General features: G+C 60.0%; 1 protein-coding gene across 2 annotated transcripts; it reads left to right on the top strand.

The window, feature by feature from the left end:
• The first annotated feature begins 4,535 nt into the window (after positions 1-4,535).
• Rnpepl1 (arginyl aminopeptidase like 1) lies at positions 4,536-13,978 on the top strand. Of its 2 annotated transcripts, none has more exons than XM_058573459.1 (11): positions 4,536-5,134; positions 8,199-8,339; positions 8,847-8,998; positions 9,406-9,522; positions 9,722-9,957; positions 10,178-10,399; positions 10,668-10,780; positions 11,049-11,157; positions 11,929-12,159; positions 12,233-12,375; positions 12,952-13,978. In XM_058573459.1, the coding sequence occupies exons 1-11, from the start codon at positions 4,613-4,615 to the stop codon at positions 13,243-13,245; spliced, it is 2,280 nt and encodes a 759-aa protein (XP_058429442.1). In that variant the 5' UTR covers positions 4,536-4,612; the 3' UTR covers positions 13,246-13,978. The 2 variants fall into 2 exon arrangements, with proteins under 2 accessions (XP_058429442.1, XP_046282761.1); XM_046426805.2 differs by having other exon boundaries at positions 4,539-5,134; positions 10,178-10,291.
• Positions 13,979-17,690: the final 3,712 nt, after the last annotated feature.

Genomic DNA, 17,690 nt, shown 5'->3' with positions numbered 1-17,690 from the left:
GAGCCTCAGTGCTTAGGGAGGCAGGACTTGCTGGAGCCTCAGTGCTTAGGGAGGCAGGACTTGCTGGAGCCTCAGTGCTTAGGGAGGCAGGACTTGCTGGAGCCTCAGTGCTTAGGGAGGCAGGACTTGCTGGAGCCTCAGTGCTTAGGGAGGCAGGACTTGCTGGAGCCTCAGTGCTTAGGGAGGCAGGACTTGCTGGAGCCTCAGTGCTTAGGGAGGCAGGACTTGCTGGAGCCTCAGTGCTTAGGGAGGCAGGACTTGCTGGAGCCTCAGTGCTTAGGGAGGCAGGACTTGCTGGAGCCTCAGTGCTTAGGGAGGCAGGACTTGCTGGAGCCTCAGTGCTTAGGGAGGCTGGACTTGCTGGAGCCTCAGTGCTTAGGGAGGCAGGACTTGCTGGAGCCTCAGTGCTTAGGGAGGCAGGACTTGCTGGAGCCTCAGTGCTTAGGGAGGCAGGACTTGCTGGAGCCTCAGTGCTTAGGGAGGCAGGACTTGCTGGAGCCTCAGTGCTTAGGGAGGCAGGACTTGCTGGAGCCTCAGTGCTTAGGGAGGCAGGACTTGCTGGAGCCTCAGTGCTTAGGGAGGCAGGACTTGCTGGAGCCTCAGTGCTTAGGGAGGCAGGACTTGCTGGAGCCTCAGTGCTTAGGGAGGCAGGACTTGCTGGAGCCTCAGTGCTTAGGGAGGCAGGACTTGCTGGAGCCTCAGTGCTTAGGGAGGCTGGACTTGCTGGAGCCTCAGTGCTTAGGGAGGCAGGACTTGCTGGAGCCTCAGTGCTTAGGGAGGCAGGACTTGCTGGAGCCTCAGTGCTTAGGGAGGCAGGACTTGCTGGAGCCTCAGTGCTTAGGGAGGCAGGACTTGCTGGAGCCTCAGTGCTTAGGGAGGCAGGACTTGCTGGAGCCTCAGTGCTTAGGGAGGCAGGACTTGCTGGAGCCTCAGTGCTTAGGGAGGCTGGACTTGCTGGAGCCTCAGTGCTTAGGGAGGCAGGACTTGCTGGAGCCTCAGTGCTTAGGGAGGCAGGACTTGCTGGAGCCTCAGTGCTTAGGGAGGCAGGACTTGCTGGAGCCTCAGTGCTTAGGGAGGCAGGACTTGCTGGAGCCTCAGTGCTTAGGGAGGCTGGACTTGCTGGAGCCTCAGTGCTTAGGGAGGCTGGACTTGCTGGAGCCTCAGTGCTTAGGGAGGCAGGACTTGCTGGAGCCTCAGTGCTTAGGGAGGCTGGACTTGCTGGTCCCTCAGTGCTTAGGGAGGCTGGACTTGCTGGAGCCTCAGTGCTTAGGGAGGCTCGATATGCCTCCTCCGCCTGTCAACGTGGCGCCTGACCCAGCAGCAGGCAGCCCTCTGCGGCCTCCTCGTGGAGGGTGGACCCCTAGTTCAGATAGGCCATCTGATGTTCTTTGGCCTTTAAACTCCTAGGAAATTAGTCACAGTCCACACTCCTTAAATAAGATAGTGGGGAAGGAGAACAGCACTCGGTGATTCCATGAATTACAGATACTGCAGTCTTTGGCTAATATGTATAAAGCAACGAGTAAAGTGCTGTAGTTGGTGTTTGTGTGCCTCTCCAGTCCTTCACTGTCCTACCCTTGTCCAGAGCCTCAGCTCCTCCTGGCTCTGCTCGTCACTTGGGGCGCAGTGGCCTCCACACCTGCATCACACAGCCTGGGCACTGGAGATCTTCCTCCTGCCTCATGATCAGCACAAAGCTGCACCACTCCGTGAAGGTCAGAATCAGTCCCCACCCTGCAGAGCAGCCCTGGGTTTGCCTCTGAGGAGTCCAAATAGCTGGGTGGTGTCAACCTCCTGCAAAGAGGACACTTGTCTACAGCTTTCCACCCGCGGAATGAAGCTGAAGGATAGGAAGCAGTTTCACAATAATTTGTGAAAATTATTGTGGTAATAGTGAGGGACCCACCCCTCCCTGCCCCTGTACACCTGGACCTAGATTTCTGGCTGTGTAGGGTGCCACCCGACCCTGCTCATTGTTACTTGTCAGCAATGTCCATCCCTGTGTCCAGGCTTGCGTCCCCTGGTCTCTCATAGCCATTCCACCCTCCCATCAACCCTGTGATTGCTACTGACCTGTCTCCATTTGGCTGGCTCAGCTGCAGGGCTTGCTGGGAAGGGGAACCTGGCCCGGGGTTTTACCCAGTGTGCCTGGATGATCCTTGCACATGACACCTTCAGTGAGGCCTCCAGCACCCTCTCATCAGGGCTAGACACACCCCCTGACCTGCTCTAGGTGACAAGGGTAGAAGAGCCACAGGCTCAGGCAAGGCTGAGTATTTATAGGTCACTTCAGACACTATGCCAACAGTTCCATTTGCAGAGCTATCCAGCTGCTACTCCTATCAGACTCCCAGCACCTGTCCCAAGGATAGTAAGGCTCTTCTGAATGAAACTGCTTCCTTCTGGAGGCCTTTGCTGTCCTGCCAGCAAGCTGGAGCCCTGCCCATCTTGGTACTCACCTCCTAGTGAGACCAGGGACCCACTTGACCCCTGGGTGCCCGCCCAGGTTAAGAGGGGGCAGAACATCTGAGCATTAGAATGCCTGGGTGCATGCAGCATGTCAGAGCTGCTTCACTGACCCTGATCACCAAAAGGCTGGAGTTCCTCTGGGAGAAACCAGGGGCAGTCCTGATTTCAGGTTTTTTTTTTGAGTCAGGATGAAGCCGCAGGGGACCTAGGGCGCAATGCTGAGTCCAGCAGCCAGGGGGCAATCCAGGCAGTCGCCCTGGTGGGGGTGGGGTTTCAGGTTGGGAGGGGCGTTGCTGGAGGCACCTATGGGCTTGCCTCTGCAGCTTACTGGTTTCCCAAGTCACATAGAGCTTCCAGCACCTGCAGGGTGTCCTGGTGGGCTGACTTCAGTAATCACCGTGTTTTGTCTCAGAAGACTTCCTGTGTTAGCACCTTATAAATGTGGTGTGGAGGCACGGCCCTGCCCAGCTAGGGAAGAGATAGAACAGCTCCTTTGGATTGGCAGGGTTGCCCCGCTCCACCCTCCCAACGTGCAGAACCAGTTGTGGGGAGGTGACCAGGGCTCTCCAGGAGGGAAAGGATGAGTCCCCAACCCCTGCCCCCCGCCAGTCCAACTGGGGAGACTAGGGTGGCAGGATCCCATGCTCCATTGATGGCAAGAAGGGCAACAAGGGCCTGAAGACTTCCAGACCCAGGCCAACTAGCCAGGGTGGGGTCTGGAAGATGAGCCGAACTGACAGTGCCATCTAAAACAGTCTGATCCAGGGCTGTCACCTGGGCAGGGTGTTGGGACCCCAGGTAACTGGTCCCTGAAAGGCAGCAAAGAGTGATCCCACCTCAGTTCTCTTCCCTCTTGTCTTGGATCAGGACTGACCTCTGTGTCTCACTGACAGAGCCTTGGGGTTCCTGGAGTTTGGAGTGCTCCCCAGCTAAGAGGTCACATGGAGACCTGAGGAGCCACAGGAAATGTGAAGGGATGCCTCAGCGCTCACACCCCACATCTGGGAAGGGGTCTTTCCACCGGAGCAGCAGGAAGGGCCACGTTGGTTACAGGTTGAAAGACTGGGTCCAGACAGCTTGAGCACTACCTAGGAATGAACAGGCACACCTTGATCCAGAAGGAGAGAAAAGACACTCCAAGAACCTGCGTTCTCACACCCTTGTCCACAGCCAGTGCTGGGCACCAGGCAGACCCCACCGGTGAGAAGGTCTCTGAGTCCAGGCCTAGTGCAAGCGGGCCCTGGGAAAAGTGGCCGAGCAGCACAGAATGCAGTTTCAAACAGTCTGCCCTGCAGCCAGGCCAGTGCTTAAGGCAGCCCGGCTTAAGAGAACTTTCCCTAAGCATGGGGGCATTTCCCGTCTGCTGTCCATTCCCCGACTGCAACACACAGGTAGACTCCGAAATATGGCTGTGTAAGTGACAGCTGTGCTTAATTTAAATATAAACAGGCACACACGCAAGGGCTGCGGTACTTGCTACCTCATCCTTGAAGCTCCTGGGCTCTATTAACACCGCGTGCCAGACACCAGCCAACTGTCTGACTCGCGAGTAGGTGGGTCGGGGACATCACTCCCAGGGCCTGCACCCAGAAGAGACGGTCAGCGCCGAGTTCCCGACATTGCACTCCCCGGACACAGACCACACAAGCTACAACCCTCCCGGTACCCGAGGTGTTGCCCGGCTCAGCAGCCGCCGCTGCAGTAGCTGGCCGGCTACAAACTGAAAGAGCGGTGACCCCGCCCCCGGAGTCTCCCCTGCGCGGCCAGGTGGAAAGTGAAGAGAGCAGGGCTGGGGAGCGCGCACAGGTACCCCACGCGCCGGGGCCCCTAGCTCCCAACACAGTGCCCGGGATCACAGCGTCCTGGTTCCTGCGCCCTCTCCACTCAGCGCTCGGCGCCCCATGCCCGGCCCGCCCCGCTGGCGCACAGGCCCGGGCCCCGCGCACAGCGCCCCCGGCGGCGGCCGAGCGGAGCCCGAGCGGGGCGGCGCACGGCGCGGGGCCGGGCCGGGCGGCTCCCGGCGCGACTTCCTGTTGTGCCCGCGCCCCGCCGCCGCCGCCGCCGCCGCAGCCCGGCGCCCCTTGCCCGCCGCCCGCGGCCCGGCGTGGCCGCAGCCCATGGATTTCACTTAGCGCCAGCGGCCATGGCGGCACAGTGCTGCTGCCGCAAGGCGCCTGGCGCGGAGGCCGCACCCGCCCGCCCGCCGCCCGAGCCGCCGCCCGCCCTGGACGTGGCCTCGGCCTCCAGCGCGCAGCTCTTCCGCCTCCGCCACCTGCAGCTGGGCCTGGAGCTGCGGCCCGAGGCGCGCGAGCTGGCCGGCTGCCTGGTGCTCGAGCTGTGCGCGCTGCGGCCCGCGCCCCGCGCGCTCGTGCTCGACGCGCACCCGGCCCTGCGCCTGCACTCGGCAGCCTTCCGCCGCGCCCCCGCCGCCGCCGAGACGCCCTGCGCCTTCGCCTTCCCCGCCCCGGGGCCGGGGCCCCCGCCGCCCCCGCTGCCCGCCTTCCCCGAGGGTCCCGGCACCGAGCCCGCCTCCTGCCCTCTGGCCTTCAGGCTGGACCCGTTCACCGACTATGGCTCCTCGCTCACGGTCACTCTGCCGCCTGAACTGCAGGCGCACCATCCCTTCCAGGTCATCCTGCGCTACACCTCGACCGACGCCCCCGCCGTGAGTCCCTCCCGGTGCGCGCAGGGGCTACGAGGCAGGGTGGTGGTGGTGGTCCGCAGGGCTCTCCAGGTGGCTTCTTGCCGCGCTGCCAGGCCAGGAGACCTTAATCTGCACCCTGCACATGGGGCACCTGCAGAGAACGTGGGGGCAGCTTGGCTCTGGAGTCCTGCCCTAGTGCCTTCTGCAATTCCCAGCTGCTTCCTGTGAACACTTAGGAACTTTGGATAAAGCTCCAGGTCCAGGCCCGGTGGCAGTGGGGACCGTGACAGCATGTCACCCAGCGAGGTCCCTGTTAAGATGTTCTGTCCATGTCTGGGCTCAAGAGCAGCTTCTGATGGGCACCTGCCAAGCCATACTGGAGCCTGGCATTGAGGGGCTGGGGATGTAAGATGCAGAAGGGCCTCCTAGTGACCTTGCCTTCAGAGGGCTCAAACACCCACATCTGTTCTTTGGAAGTGGGCTGAGGGAAGGCCAGTCCCAGTGGGAGGCAGAGGAGAGGCTGGTGGACTGTGGGGCTTGGCTCTGGGCTCCAGCGCTGGGCTGGCAGTGTGCTGAGGAGGGTGGGCCTCATGCTCCCGGCACAGATGCACTAGGCTCTGCAGGGCTTTTGGCAAAAGGCACCCCACCACTCCAGAGGACCTGCCAGAAAAGCCACGTGATCCAAGTCAGGCATTGTGACTACATGGCCAATGGTGGGGCTTGCAGGATGGAGCAGAGCCTTTCAGTTCCAAAGCATAGTAGTTCATGCCAGGTCCCCAGGAAGCACATAAAGCACACATATGACATCCAGTGTGCAAACACAGCATGTTCACAGCTCTGGAAGTCTTGGAAGGTCTGTTTTTCCTCTGCCTGGGACACCCAAATGGACAGGTCAGAAATCAGGATGGGCCAAGGTGACAACTGGGCAGGAAAAGCCCAGATTGGAGGTACACCTGTGGGCCTCCTGCACTTTCCCAGGAGCTCTGAGCAGAGCCTGCCACTTCACTGTCCTCCCAGAGCCCTGTGGGTCTGCCAGCTGCTGGCCCGCAGGGCTCGACCCTGCATGTGCAGTCCAGGGCTCTCTGGTGTCAGGTGTGCCTCTCTGCATGACAAGTGAGAACTGAGGAACAACTTCCTTCCCTGGACCTCATCTTGAACTTGGACTCCATGTGTCTGCTCTACCAGTGCCAGCCAAGTGGAGGGCCAGGGCTTTTGCCAGGCTGTGCAGACAGGGCCAGTGCGTAAAGTGTGGCCATTGTTTCTGAGCTTCCCTTGCCCTGCAGGGCGTCCCTTGATTGTTTCAGACAGGGAATGGTGATGCAGTCCCTTCAGACTGAGTGGGTCCAGGATTGGTGGCTGGGGACCAGGCTTGATGTGTGAGCTAGTCTATTTGCAGAAGCAGAGTGGCCTCTAGCTTTGGGCATTCACCGTTGCATGTGAGCACTGCAGAGCTCAGGGTCATGCCCCTAAGCCTGTCTTTCTGCCAAGCAGGGGAACAGCTGGGTTGTCCCACTCCCTGCCAGTAGGCCCTCCAGAGGGGCTGCATGCTCTGGTCCATGCCCTCACACCCCAGCAAGAACAGCTTTTTTCCTGACCCGCAGTGTCTGTTCCTTCCCTACCAGATCGATGTTCAGCGGCTGAACAGGTTGCCCTGCTGGGGCTCAGTGACCCACCTCTGGGGTAGGGGCCAGCCTCTCAATGGAGAGCATACAGCTGAGGTTAAGGGGTGAGAGCTGGGGAGAGCCTGAGGGGCCCCTGGGGAGGGAGGGAGGGCACTGCAGGAGTGGAGACAATGCAGAGGAGGAAGCAGGCTAAAGGCACGTGAGAACGGCCAGGGCCTGTCCTCCAGCATGGTCAGGGAACACCTGCAGAGGGCTTCACGCACTGCAGGGACACTCCGCCACATAGGTCCCTAGGTTCTGGGCCTGCAGATCCCAGAGCTCTGGGGCAGGACCAGGAGGCTGCACAAGGTCCCGAGACAGGTCTCTAGGGCAGCCCTGGGCCACCAGAAACAGAACCTCCGTAGGCTTGCTATGGTGAGGAGACAGGAACAGGACACAGAAGGAAGAAATCTGCCAACAGACAGGAGTCAGATCTGTATGGAAGGCAGCACTTCCGGACCTGGGACCCGCCTGAGTGTGGGGTCTGCAGGGCAGGCAGCCAGCCCCCTGGTCTGGGGGTGGCTGCTCTCAGGTCTGGCCTCTATACCCCCTATGATAGTGGCCACTTTCAATTGCAGATCTGCCCACTCTTAGAGGACAGTTGGAGGTGTCTTCCAGTTGTGGCCTGTTTGTTCGACTTTGTTTCGGCAATCAAACTGCCCCCTTCGCTGGCAGGGTGGGTGCAGGACCAGGCAGCATAGTGGCAGCTCTCAGGGTGGGCCTGGCCTCCTCCTCTGAGGTACAGAAAGTCTCAGCAGCAATGGGGTGGGCGGGAGGCTTGGCCCTGAGGGTGGGCAAGAAGAGCAAACCAAGCCACCTGCTCCAGCCCTGCCTCCAGGCACAGCCCGAAGCCCTCCATGGCCACTCCTGTCCTCTTGGCCCTTGGTGTCTGGCCTCCATTTACTGGCAGGCTGCCCTGGCCTGAATGCTGGCCCTGGGCACAGGCTGACTCCTTGGCAGTGCTGGTCGCAGGAGGTTCTGGTTTTCCTGCTTTCTGTGATCCTGGCTGAGACCAGGTTGGCTGCCAGCTGTGGGGGTTTGGACCAGGTTCTGCTGTGCCTTGGTTCCCCTTTGAAGCTCGGGTAATGCCATGAAGGGCTCTCTTCTCTCCTCCCTGTTAGGACTGGGCTGGACCCAGACATATGGCCTCCTTCCCGGGCACAGCCTGGCTCTGGGGACTAGGGCAGGCCACAGGCCATGCTCTAGCTAATGACTCTTGCTGTTCCCCCCACCCGGGGAGAGGTGAGGACACCAGGTGGGCAGTGCAGGCTATGGACAGGAGCTGTGGTCTGTGACAAGCCCAGCAGTGGTCCCCTTCCAGACCCCTACTGCCTTCCTCTCCTGCCACTGCCCCTTCCTTGGCCCCAAGGCTCTGGCCTCCAGCCTCAGGCCAGGTGACTGCTGACCCTCAACCCTGCCTGCAGATCTGGTGGCTGGACCCAGAGCTGACCTACGGCAACGCCAAGCCCTTCGTCTTCACCCAGGGCCACTCCGTGTGCAACCGCTCCTTCTTCCCGTGCTTCGACACACCTGCCGTCAAGTGCACCTACTCAGCTGTGGTCAAGGTCGGGGCCCACCCGTGCCTCCTTCAGGGGCTGCATGAAGGGCCCAGGCCACTGGCCTGGCTAGCCTACCTCCTCTTCTCTGTTGCCTGTTTGGGCTGTGGCCTCAGATGCCACTAGGCCACTGTCCTAGAGAAATCCACCTCCCCACTGTGCAGAAGGACATCTCTGCAGGGAGGGTGGCCAGGTTGCATTCCTGATGAGGGCCCTTCCTAGACCACAGCGAGGCCCTGACTGGACAAGAAGCCTTCTGTCAGGAGCATGGCTTGTAGGGCTGTCTGACGGGATGTTGGGTTCCCTCTCATGGATGGGGAGCTCCTTGACCGAGATTGTGGGACCCCCCACCCAGGGGAGAGGTGGGGACACCAGGTGGGCAGTGCAGGACCCCCCATTGGAAGGTATAGGGCTCCCTGGTGAAGACCTGGGTCCCTATCACAGATATGGGTCTCCTGTCCTGGGGGTGAGTGCCCTGCCTGGTAGACTGCCTATCCTCAGCTGGCCCCCTTGCAGGCCCCATCAGGGGTACAGGTGCTAATGAGTGCCACCCAGAGTGTGTACCTGGAGGAGGAAGGTGTCTACCGCTTCCACATGGAGCACCCTGTGCCAGCCTACCTCGTGGCCCTTGTGGCTGGAGACCTCAAGCCAGCAGACATCGGACCCAGGTAGGCCTCCGGTCCTGCTGCTCCCATGCAAGGTGGTCCAGGCCTCAGGCAGAGCCCCCACAGCCTGGGTCTGCACCCTGCACCCACAGCTGCCCTGCCGAGGCCCCTGGGCTGCAGGTATGTGACCTGCTGCCAGGCCCTGCTCATCCACACATTCTCAGACCAGACAGCCTGACCTGTCCAGTGCTCTATCAGCCTGAACTTCCAGGGCCACATGCAGCCACATGCTCTCGCAGGTTCCTTTACCCAGTGACAGAGCAGATCAAAAGGTCGCAGAGTGCGGGGCCACCCCTGCACTCGGGAGGGAAGGGCCACTGTAGCCCCTGTCCAGGGTGGTGAGCTAAGGCAGTCAGCCTGCCAGAGGAGGCAGAAGGAAGGCCTCAGCCCACCCTCTGCACCCTCTGCAGGAGCCGCGTGTGGGCAGAACCATGTCTCCTCCCCACGGCCACCAGCAAGCTGTCAGGGGTGGTGGAGCAGTGGCTGAGTGCGGCAGAGCGGCTCTACGGGCCGTACATGTGGGGCAGGTACGTCCTGTCCCCTGGCGGCCTGCCACCACTTGAGGGAGGCCACGTCCCTGCCCTCTGGAGGAAGAAGGGGCATGCCCTAGGCCCTGTCCCCCATCTCCTGGGAAGAAGGGAACTCCCTGCAGGGCTGGAGTGCTGCCCCTGATGGAGGGCCTGTGAGGCCTGCTGATGCCCCCCGTCACCTGCACTCACGGCACAGGTACGACATTGTCTTCCTGCCCCCCTCCTTCCCCATCGTGGCCATGGAGAACCCCTGCCTCACCTTCATCATCTCCTCCATCCTGGAGAGTGACGAGTTTCTGGTCATTGATGTCATCCATGAGGTGGCCCACAGCTGGTTTGGCAATGCCGTCACCAACGCCACGTGGGAGGAGATGTGGCTCAGCGAGGGCCTGGCCACCTACGCACAGCGCCGCATCACCACAGAGACCTATGGTACCACCTGGGGAGGAGTCTGGAGCCGCCTCGGGCAGATGGGGCACTGCCCTCTGCCAGGGGCTAGAGCTGGCCCAGCCTCCTGTGTTCTGTGTCCTGCTCTCCTCTGGGGTCTGGCCCACAGGCTCAGGGCAGGGAGCTCAAGGGCCAGCGTGGCTCCACTGTGGCAGCTCTCCCGACTCCACCACCTCCTCTCGCCTGCCTGGCCCTCCCCACCCAGGTGCCGCCTTCACCTGCCTGGAGACAGCCTTCCGCCTGGACGCCCTACACAGGCAGATGAGGCTCCTTGGAGAGGACAGTCCAGTCAGCAAGCTGCAGGTCAAGCTGGAGCCAGGTGCCTGCTCCCACCAGGCCTGTGCCTGGGACCCGGTGGATGCCACCCACCCCTCAGGCCTCCTTCCCTGCCTCTGGCTTGCTCAGGCCGGGCTGAGTCCCCACAAAGGTCAGGATGGGTGTTCCCAGCCCAGGGAATGCCTTCTGGGCTACCCTGGCCTGCCCCTGTCTCATGCCTTCAAGTGCCCATCACTGAGATGTGGACCCTCAGGTGCCCGAGCCCCCAGGCAGGGAAGGGCCAGGCCCATCCCTGCACACCCAGGGTGCTAGTAGGACCCTGACCTTATGAGGGACAGTGGCCCTCTGCCCATCCTGCTCCTCAGTGCAGGCCACTGCCCTCCCCTCCCCTGCCAGCCCAGACAAGGTATTCCCTGCAGGCGTGAACCCCAGCCACCTGATGAACCTGTTCACCTATGAGAAGGGCTACTGCTTCGTGTACTACCTGTCCCAGCTCTGTGGAGACCCCCAGCGCTTCGACGACTTTCTCCGAGTGAGCATTGGACCTGCACCTCCTGCCTCACCCCGCCCCAGCACACAGGGCTGCCTGTCTTGGGGGGAGGGTGGCGTCCGTAGGGACACCCAGAGCCCTACCAGGACCTGGCCTGCTGAGACAGCACGGCCTTCCTCTCCTGTCCGCCCCAGTGGGCCGCTCACGTCCATGGCACACACCCTGAGTTGCTGTGAAGGCCCCAGCTCTGACCGGGGCCAGGCCTGGCCAGCCCTCCAGGCCTGCTCAGTGGCCGCCCCTCCCCCCACAGGCCTACGTGGAGAAGTTCAAGTTCACCAGCGTGGTGGCCCAGGACCTGCTGGGCTCCTTCCTGAGCTTCTTCCCAGAGCTGAAGGAGCAGAGTGTGGACTGCCGGGCAGGTGACAGTGGGGACCGTCTGCCCAAGCTGCGGGCCCTACCTGGAGAAAAGCCCCATCTGTCACATCTTTCCTTCAGCCAGCCCTCACTGGCCCCCGTGGACCCCAAGCCTGGACCACGAGCACAAAGGAGGCTGTGCCTCCCAGCCTGAGGGGGCCTCCTGGAGGAGGCGGCACTTAGGTGGAGCAGGCCAAGTTAGGAGCCAGGGGACCAGGGCCCAGCGGGATCCTAGGGGGCAGGGTTGGCCCTGCTGGCTCCACTACACCACACCCTCGAGGACTTCCCAGAGGGTCTGAGGGTATGGGGGATCAAGGAAGGAACTGGAGGGTCCTGAAATCCAGGGAGGGGCCAGAATCCGTTGGAATGCAATGAGGCACAGCTGGGAGATCTGGGCACGGTGACCCTAAATTCTGGAAGGTCCCTAAGTGCATCAAGTGTTTTTGGGGGGTAGGGGAGTGGCCAGCCTGGTACCACTGCTTTAGAGCATGTGTCATCACCTCTCACAGTGAAGTCACCTTTAAAGGACTCAATTGTCTTGTGCCCAGGCTGGGCCTGGAGAGGGTGGAGGTCACATGGCCACTGACCCGAATCCTTCTGGCTTCCCTGTGACCTTCACGGGAGTCTCTTCGGGGGCTTAAAGAGGCAGGCACTGGCTGGAGATGACCCTTCCCCAATCACCCATGTCCCTGGGAGCCTCAGTTCCTGGAACCAGCCACTTCAGACTGGGTCTTCTGGGCAGCTGGGTGGGACCACAGGACCGCTGTTCCTTGCAGGGCTGGAGTTTGAGCGCTGGCTCAATGCCACGGGCCCACCGCTGGCCGAGCCGGACCTATCTCAGGGGTCCAGCCTGACCCGGCCTGTGGAGGCCCTGTTCCAGCTGTGGACGGCGGAGCCCCTCGATCAGGCGGCAGCGTCAGCCAGTGCCGTGGACATCTCCAAGTGGAGGACCTTCCAGACGGCACTCTTCCTGGACCGGCTCCTGGATGGGTCCCCGCTGCCTCAGGGTGGGTCCCTCAGCCAGCAGGTGGCCCTGGGGGGAGTGGCACTGGCCTGGCCTGACTTGCCGCTGCCCCACAGAGGTGGTGATGAGCCTGTCCAAGTGCTACTCCTCCCTCCTGGACTCCATGAACGCTGAGATCCGCATTCGCTGGCTGCAGATCGTGGTGCGCAACGACTACTACCCAGACCTCCACCGGGTGCGGCGCTTCCTGGAGAGCCAGGTGCAGACACCTGTCTGGGGTCGGGGCTGGGGGTGGCCTCACTCAGGGGCCCAACCACCCTCTCTCTCTCCAGCCTGACTGCTCAGGCAGGCAGGCACACCAGAGAGTTGGGTGGCAAGGTCTGGGGGTCTGGGCTGGGAACCGGCCTGAGTCGGGGGAGACAGGTATAAGTCAAAGCTCAGAGGCAGCCTGGACTGCACCAGTCCTGGGAGAGACCATGGAGGCCCAAGATGGGAGTTGGTGTCCAAGGGTCTCCGCTCACAGCCTGGACCTGGACCTAGCTGGGCCTCCAGCCTGTGGTGTTCAGCTCCCAGGTGGGCACAGGGGCATCCAAGTTCCTCCAACAGTGGCAGGTTCCAGCCTGTGGGACCTGACTTCCCTGGGGCACCCCTCCAGCCCAATCAGCATGGAAGAGGAGGTCAGGGTGACCGACTGGTGGGGGTCTTGGGCTGTGTGAGTCCAGACCAAGGCCTGGTGAAGCCGCTGGAGCAGGTCCAGGGATTGGAAGGCCTCCCGCCAGGCGGGGTTGGTGGGAGAGGCCCGGGGAGCCCACTAGGTGACCTGGTGTCCCCACAGATGTCGCGCATGTACACCATCCCACTGTATGAGGACCTCTGCACGGGTGCCCTCAAGTCCTTTGCGCTGGAGGTCTTCTATCAGACGCAGGGCCGGCTGCACCCCAATCTGCGCAGAACCATCCAGCAGATCCTGTCCCAGGGCCTGGGCCCCAGTGCCGAGGCCAGCACTGAGCCCGACGCTGAGCTGGCCAGAGCTGGGGCAGAGGCAGGGTCAGACTCGGCAGCCCTGCTGCTTGGCGACGAGGCCCCCAGTAGCGCCATCTCTCTCAGGGACGTCAACGTGTCTGCCTAGCCCTGACATTGGGCCAACCTTCAACCTCCCAGACACCAAGATTGTGCCTTCTGTGGCCCGGGCCGCCATGACTGCGCCTTGGCTCTGGCCACGAGCTCGGCCCGGGCCCGTGAGCCTCTCCCGTGGGCTCTCCCGTGGGCTCTCCCGGGGGCTCTCCCAGGCTGGGGGCTTGGGGAGAGGGATTCTGTCTAGTGGCAGCCCTGGGGGCCTGAGCTCACCCTGTCCCAGCTGTCCTGCACTGTGGGCCTCAGGACTGGCCTTATGCACCACGCCTCCCATCTCAACACTGACAGCCATGCGTGGCCCCGGACACCCGCACCTGCTGGACACCATCGTGGGACCGCAGCTCCAGCAGCTCATGGCGACCACCACACTGTGCCTTACGTCTGCAGACAGGCTGCACTGCCCCCGAGGCACAGCTTCCCCAGAACCCTGCACTGTTATCCCCTGGCAGAGGGACAAGGACGCGATGTACCCTCACTGTGGGGGCTGGGGACAGGAGAGAAGGGGCATCACATGGGGAGCCTTGGCCCCTCGGCACATGGAGTCCAGGCCCCAGAGGCCTGTTCTCCCAGCTGCCTGGGGTAGCGGCACAGCCACCCGGCTCACCCCAGGAAAGGGGTGGTGCTGATGCTCTTGGGGCACACCTGCTGGAGGCACCAGGTAGGAAGGCTCCAGCTTGGGACTGTGCAGTGGGCACCACGTGACTGTCCCATTAAACCTCCACTCTGCAGACTGACCTCCCTTTCTGTCTGTCCCCATGCCTGTCCTCTGCCCTGTATGGGGCTGGGGTTTGGGACAAGCACTGCCCCAGAGCCCACAGCAGCAGGCCTCCCCTTGTCCTCTGCCAGGCCTCCTGGGCATGAGCACAGCCTCCCCAGGACCTGCAAAGTGGCAGGCTGTCACACCCTGACTGTGGACCGTCACCCGAGTCTGGCCTTGGTGGCAGGGCTCTTCCACAGGGGAGTGCAGGCAGAGGCATTTGTGGCAGGGAGAGTCTTGGAGGTTACGGGTATAGGAACTGTAGGAAGTCCCCCAATGCAGGGCCACCACCATTATGGCAGGCCATGGGGTTTGATGTCCCCACTGTGACAAAGGCAGCTCTGCTCACAAGGTGGTGGCTGGCACAACTCCGCATAGCCACTCGAGGACTCAGGCTGGCAGCAGGGCCACCATCAGGACCGCACAGAACTTTGCTTCTTCCACCTGGGCAACATGCTGTGGCCTGGAGGTAACACATCTCTTGTCCCAGCTGGCTGGCCACCCTCCAGTCTCTGTCACCAGTTGTCTCATGCACCCTCTTTCCTGTTCAGGATGTACCCTCCCACCTCCCAGGGGAGACAGTCCAAGTACCCTCCAAAAGTTTGGGACCAGGGTTTGAGTCACCTCTCCATAAGATGGCTCATGTGCACAGTCTACCGCAGCACTGGGACATCCAGGGACAGGAACCCAGAGGTCACCTTACCCTCATACCAAGCACTGAACAGGGAGGGGATGGATGCAGTGGTGCCCTACACAGGAGAAGGACGGGGTCACCTGATCTCAGCCCTGCCGGGTGGCCACAACCAAAACCAGCACACAAGCTGCGTTCTCTGGACCTAGGCACCATCCTCATAAGGACCCACCCTTTTGCTGGTTCCTTGCCCTCGCCCCAATATGGGGCCCACAGAAAGGCTGTCCCTGGCAGCCTCTTCCCCATGAAAGCTGCCTCCAGGTCTCCAGTCAAACTAATCCCAGGCTCGTGGTTTCTTTGGCAATTATTCAAGGCAACACCTTTGTGGTCTCCGGCTTCCTGACCCCAGTGCCAGGCGCCACACCCGCACCCACAGAGCTGCCTCCAGACACTGCTTGGATCTGTCAGAAGAGACAGCTAGCAGTGATAGCCACAGTGGGGGCACACCCAGGATGCCATCCTTGATGCCACTCTGTCCTGGCTCTGCACACTCCCATCAGGGGGCAGAGGCATGCCCTTTGAGAAAGGCCCTGCCCTCCCGGCCTGCCTCACTGCCTTTCTCCAGCTGCCAAACCTGGAAGGTGCCATCGGTTCCCTTCCTGCAGGTCCTTGTCAAGGCAGCCTGTGACCAATCTTCACTGCCAACCCGCTCCCCACCTCCTCCGCTCCCACTCCTGTCAGTGCATGGCACCGGCTTCGCGAGGCCCACAGGTGAGCCAACATTCCAGCTGTGTTTGCTGACAGCCACGGCCCAGTCTGGTCAGTGCATGCCTGTGTTCTGTCAGGCTGGACTGCTGGAGCCACCAGCAATGCGGCAGCACTGCCGTCTGCAGCAAGGAAGTTCACGTCTCACTCAGGCTGCAGTCCACCTCGGCTGGCAGGGTGGCTGGGCTTTCTCCTTAGGGTGCTGATGGAGGAGACACTGGGGTTCCCAGGCACTGTGCCAGGATAACAAGAGCTGTGGAGGGCCCTACACCACTTCTGTTCCTGCAGGCCCACCCACCCCAGCCTGAGCACGGCAGTCGGGGTATTTGGCAGACAGCACCCATCACCACCGGAGGCCAGAATGTTGGGAAATGCCTGCCTTTAAGAACAGGGTAGGGGCTTACCAGCAGGTAGGAAGAGAGTGGTTAAAGGAACCAGGATGTTACTGAAAAGGGGACGGGGCCTTAGTGCAAGAGACTGGCCTCCAGAAGCCAGCTGGAGGGCTGAAGCCTGAGGCAACCGTGTGAGGAGGTGGGTGGATTTGCATGTTCAGTCCCTATTGCCTGGAGGCTCTCCAGTCCTTAGAGTTCAGGTGAAGTTTTCCGAGTCTCAGATAATGTCTTATGAAGTTAGACTTGTCCTTAGTGCTTCTCTTCCTTTCCCTACTCTTATTAAAACTTACTGGTGGTATTTGCTTCTTAAGTCCAGAGGTTTTGGACAGAATAGTGGGAACATCTAGCACAAAGATCAGACACAACTGAGAATAACTCACTTGGGTTAATAAACATGTGGAAAAGGACAACATGCTCAGCCAACCAAATTTAGACCAAACAGAATTGAAGAATGATCAGAAGAGGGCTTTAGGACACATTAAAGAATCGGACAAATGGTGCGTGTATCTGTGTGTCTGCATGCATGTAAAATAAACTATACAACAGGACTAGGTCTTTGTGAAACAAGAACAGGTAGTAATGAAAAAACAGCCAAATACCTTAGAATTTTTAAAAAGTTAATTATTAAGAGAAATAAAATGAAAATTCTGTAGAATAGTCACAATGAAGAGGAAATTCATAGCCTGGAATATCAAGACAGAGTGAAGTGATTTTTTTTTTTAAGAAAAAAAAGTACTAGAAACTACTTAAGATTTGGGGGTCAAGAAGTAAAAAATAAAACTACACAAAGAAGTTAAATTTGATCAAGGCATCCTAATCCTCAACCATTTGTTCCTCTTGTCATACTAGGGGCCTTACCAAGAGTCCTTCCTCCCACCAAGTCTTCAGCCTCCCTTTTCTGTAGCTGGTTTCTCCTCCTTCCTCCTCTGATTCTCATCTCTCTGCTTTCCCCATCAGCCCATCCCACTCATCCAGGTGGAGCCATGCCCTCAGAAGCCTACCTACCCAAGTACCCATGGAGGTTTCCCTAACAAAGGCTGTTTGTACTAAGAGGAATATGATGTCAGCTGCAAAGACTATCCTCCCACCCTCTTTCTCCATGAATAATCACTTGGTCAGACACTGGGAGAACAGAATCCCAAGAGAAGGGGAATCATAGCCAAGTGTGGGGCTGGGCAGGGACATCCTCAGTTATGTGTGGAGCGTGGTAAGGGTGTGGCCAGAGCCACTAGGCTCAGCACAGGACCTGAGAGAGCTCTTGCTGGCCAAGGCAGAGTGTTCAGACCACTGCCACCTAGAGAGCACTCTTTGTTCAAAATGAATGAACAAACAAAAACCTCACAGTCTCTCAAGTGGATTCAACAACCGTGATACTGGCAACAGCCCACATCTAAAATATGCTCACCTCTAAGGACGGAAGCCAACTTTGGAGACTATCTACATAATACTTATAAGGTTTAAGAACACACCTTGGGATAATAGGTTAAAAAAAAAATCCTATAAGAACCATGTATTGTTTTTGTAATGGGAAAAAAACCAAGGCTTAATCTAAAATATCACCAAGAAAGAGCCCCTGCTCTGCTGTGGTGAGCAGAGTGAACTAGGCCAGCCTGGTGTGAAGCACAGCTGGCCCCTCCAGAGATGCTGGTCTTTCCTCCTGTATGGTCCTCGGCCATGGCCTGCCGCCTCTGAAGCTTGAGTTCTTCACTCATAAAACAGGACAGGAATGCCGACCTCTGGGATGCGTAAGGATCACACAAACGACACTCAACATTCCAAAGGCAGCTCGTCCCTTCAAGTCTTTGGTATTTGTATTCGCCCAGGTAAACCCTCTTCACTATCCTTAGAAAGCCAACTATGGGCCAGGAAAGACCAAAGCTGGTTCCTGTTCTAGT

This window comes from Marmota monax, unplaced genomic scaffold, assembly GCF_021218885.2.
Source record: "Marmota monax isolate L192 unplaced genomic scaffold, Marmota_monax_Labrador192_F-V1.1 WCK01_AAM20220418_F8-fsc00298, whole genome shotgun sequence".
NCBI lineage: Eukaryota > Metazoa > Chordata > Mammalia > Rodentia > Sciuridae > Marmota > Marmota monax.
Note: the sequence above shows the minus strand (reverse complement) of the source record. Positions and strands in the feature narration are given on the sequence as shown.

Coding starts and splice junctions, on each gene's coding strand:
- Rnpepl1 (XM_058573459.1), top strand. CDS start 4,613: ATGGCGGCACAGTGCTGCTGCCGCAAGGCGCCTGGCGCGGAGGCCGCA. Junction 8,999..9,405: donor CCAGCAGACATCGGACCCAG/GTAGGCCTCCGG, acceptor CACCCTCTGCAG/GAGCCGCGTGTGGGCAGAAC. Junction 9,958..10,177: donor CATCACCACAGAGACCTATG/GTACCACCTGGG, acceptor CTCCCCACCCAG/GTGCCGCCTTCACCTGCCTG.